This window comes from Abrus precatorius, unplaced genomic scaffold, assembly GCF_003935025.1.
Source record: "Abrus precatorius isolate BTA unplaced genomic scaffold, Abrus_2018 Scaffold2, whole genome shotgun sequence".
Lineage (NCBI taxonomy): Eukaryota > Viridiplantae > Streptophyta > Magnoliopsida > Fabales > Fabaceae > Abrus > Abrus precatorius.
The window spans coordinates 6,944,275-6,947,896 of record NW_020874362.1 but is presented as its reverse complement, the minus strand read 5'-3'; the positions used below and the strand labels follow the sequence as shown (position 1 = coordinate 6,947,896).

Below are 3,622 nucleotides of genomic sequence, written 5' to 3'. Positions count from 1 at the left end.
ATTTCATTGTTAAGATAGAAAGAGAAAAGTGAAAAAAAGTACGAATAGTCGTTAAAAAGGCTAATATTTTTTAGTGTAAAGAGAGAGTTATTATCATCTTTGTAAGGATAATATCAAAATTCATATTTAGTGGTGGAGAAAGAAATGAAAGTAATGAGAGAAAAGGAAAAAGAAGAGATGACTTTGTTATTGGAAGTTAAGTGGTGTTTTACCCTTATGTGTTTATAAGTTAAAAGTAATTAAAATATTTTAAATTTTTAATTTGTAAGAGCGATTAGTAATTGTTCTTCAAAATGATTCTTAATTGTTAAAATAATCATTCTTTAAAAGTGACTATAAACTCTAAAAGTGACTTTAGAGATCATTTGCGTACTAATCACTCTCTACAGTCATATTTAAAACATAACTATATTATTTTCTTCATCAAGTGACTGTTTCAAAAGATTAAAATTGTGTAGTGAAATCTTACTTAATTTATATTATTTTATTAAGTATTAAAATTGTTGTAATATTAAAACAAAATAAAATCAATGACAAATACATATAAATTTATTTAATTATATTACACTTTATAATTAATGTTCCTCTTTCAATTTAAAAAAAAGTATGAGAAAGAAAGATAATATCAAAAAATATTAATTAATACTTTCTTAATTTTATAAAATAAAAATTATATTAAATAAAATTAAATTTTTTAAGTAAAAATTATTTTAAAAGAACATAATATCATGGATCTAAATCCTCTATATTTTTTTTGTGTAAATTGCCGTCTACCATGTATTTTTACTTAAGAAAAATATGTAAAAAATAATTTTTGCTTAAACCTAAAAAAATTTCTTAAGAAAAAATAAAAATTTTTACTTAAAAGGAAAGAGGAAAGAAAAAAAAAAAAAGACTATGGGGAGAAGAGGGGTGAAAAGAGGGCAATGAGAAAGGAGAATGTAAGTGGTTGGATGAGAAAAGGGTAATGAAAAAAAAAAAAACAAAGAAAACTTGAAAAAGAGAGCAGGAAGAATTATACGTTTGCTTAAATAAAAACACATTATAAGCTCTACAGCTTATACTAACTAAGTATATAATCTATTTCTGAATATCACTTTAAAATATATTTGAATTAAGTTATTTGGATAAAATAAATTTTATTTAAAAATTTAAGATAATTGATTTTACATTTTTAAATTCTTTTATTAACAAGTTTAGACAAAAAATATTATGTTTAAATTAGCTAAAAAAATAAATTATTACAATCATTAATTACATGTATAATTAATTATATGTATAAAATTTGTGTTTAAACATACTCGATAAAAAGTAATTTTAAAATAATTTATTATGTTTAGATAATAAAAAGTAATCACATTTAAAATTAAAAAAATAATGTTATGTTTAATATTTAATTATATATATAAATAATTATTAAGAATAAAATAAGAAAATAAAAGTTAACTATAAAATAAGTTAGTTTCTTTTAATCATAATCGTAAGTTCTAAAATTTTGCTTATCTTGTATAAGTTGTTTATTTTATAAAAAATTAAATATTTTAAGCTGATTTTTGAAAATCATCCAAACAAAAATATAATATATATCTTTTTTTTTTTAATATTTTTTCAAAACACACTAAGCATTTTATCAAAACTTACTGTACTTGTTATCGGTTCTGAGTTAAATTAATATATATATATATATATATATATTTTTTTTTTTTATTATTATTATTTTTTTTTATGAGGTCATTAACATTGAACCTTAAGGTTACACTCAATGTCCCGCTAGAAATTCCTAATTTTGAAATAACTAGTTAGACTGTTGAACTTGATTCCCTGGGTCTTTTCTAACTCGGACGAGTTAACTCGCTACCAACACTGGTCCGTTTCCCAACTCCGACGAGTGTAGCTGGAAAATCCAAACGACGTCGTCCCGAGCGGTCGCTGATGTTGGAACAACCTCCTATCATAGCTGGCACGCTTCTCGGGATCCGATAGGGTGCAGTAGGCAGCATGGATCTTCATGAACTCGCCCGCAGCCGATTCCTTCCGATCCATTGCCACCACGTCCGGGTGGCAAACCCTCGCGAGTCGCCGGTACGCCGCCTTGATTTCCTTGCCGGACGCGGCGGTTCCAATTCCAAGAATCTCGTAAAGCGTCGTGCACGAAGCCATGCTGTTAGGGCTCAAATACGGTCTCTGTGCTTGTTGCTCTTCCTTCCAAGTAGAGTTAGCTTCGGCGGCGGTGGCGAAGGAGACTACTGGCCGGAATTTGACGTGGCTCGGCGATGAAGAAACGGTTTTGCCGGGAAAAGTGGCGGCGGAGATTGGTGTAGGAAAAGGTTCTGTGAACATGTATCGGTATTATACGACGCGGTTGTTAGAAGTTGAGGCTTTGGGAATTGGGAGGAATGAGGATATGGAATTTGGATTTGGTTGGTATATAAACAGGAGAAAGAGGGAGTGAAGACAAGGATATGTTGTCCAATGTGACTATGATCATTATGCTCTGTTTCTGTTTTAACGTTAAAAGAATAAAACAAACTTATTGATGTTTGATTTTCAGTGGTGCTGACTCGAAGCTTGTTCTATGATAAGGATGATTAAATTTTTACTAAAAGAGAATCTAAATCTGATTTGTCTGATTTTTGTTAATTTGGACTAGGTTTAAGTAATTAATAATTATAAAAAATTATTAAAAAAGTTTATGATATTTATTATAATAAATATATTTTAATTAAAACTTTATAATTCTTAAATACTTAAATTTAATTTTAAAAGTTGAGATTATCAAAATTAATATTTAAATGGTATTAATATAATACTTATTTTTATTATAAATTATTACACGATTGAATGTATATATTCATAATTTATATTTATTCTTTGTAACTTACAATTTTGTAACTGCTTTGTTTAATTTTTATTAAAAAAAATAAGATTTTTTGGTTATAATTTTAGGCCTATAAATAAGTCTCTCGTTTATATTGAAGATATGTGAAATGAAATTGAGATTTTTTCTTCCTCTTTATATTTTTCTTTCTATTTTTTCTTATAATTTTACATTCATTTTATAACACAACACTAGGGCTTTACTACACACTTTTGCAAGAAAGAAACATTCTTGAATAAAGAGATATGGACGACACCAACAATGAAGACATATGTCTTGTTAATAGTGCAACAACTCACACAATTTTCAAAAATAAAAAATATTTTTCCTCATTTAGTGATGTAACAAGCTAATGTGAGTAGTATATCTCGTAGTACAAAAATTATTGAAGGCTCCGATAAATCTAATATATTGTTGCCTGGTAGAACAAAATTACACATTGTTAGTGCATTATACTCCACTAAGTCTCATAGAAACTTATTAAGTTTTAAAGATATCTGCAAAAATGGATACCATGTTGAAACAACAAATGAAGGAAGAAAAGAATACATGTACATCACAAAAATTATCTCAAATAAAAAATGTATGTTAGAAAAATTACTTTTTTTTTTCTTCTGACTTATATTATACACATATAAATATAATTGAAACACACATTAGTGTAAACCAGAAGTTTATAAATCATGATAATTTTTTTATTTGGCATGAACGATTAGGCCATCCTCGATCAATCATGATGCAAAA

At 26.6% G+C, this 3,622-nt stretch overlaps 1 protein-coding gene across 1 annotated transcript; it reads right to left on the bottom strand.

Moving 5' to 3' along the window:
• Positions 1-1,854: 1,854 nt before the first annotated feature.
• LOC113859372 (chaperone protein dnaJ 11, chloroplastic) lies at positions 1,855-2,340 on the bottom strand. The gene has a single exon (XM_027492167.1). It carries the CDS (start codon positions 2,338-2,340, stop codon positions 1,855-1,857), a length of 486 nt encoding a protein of 161 aa, XP_027347968.1.
• Positions 2,341-3,622: the final 1,282 nt, after the last annotated feature.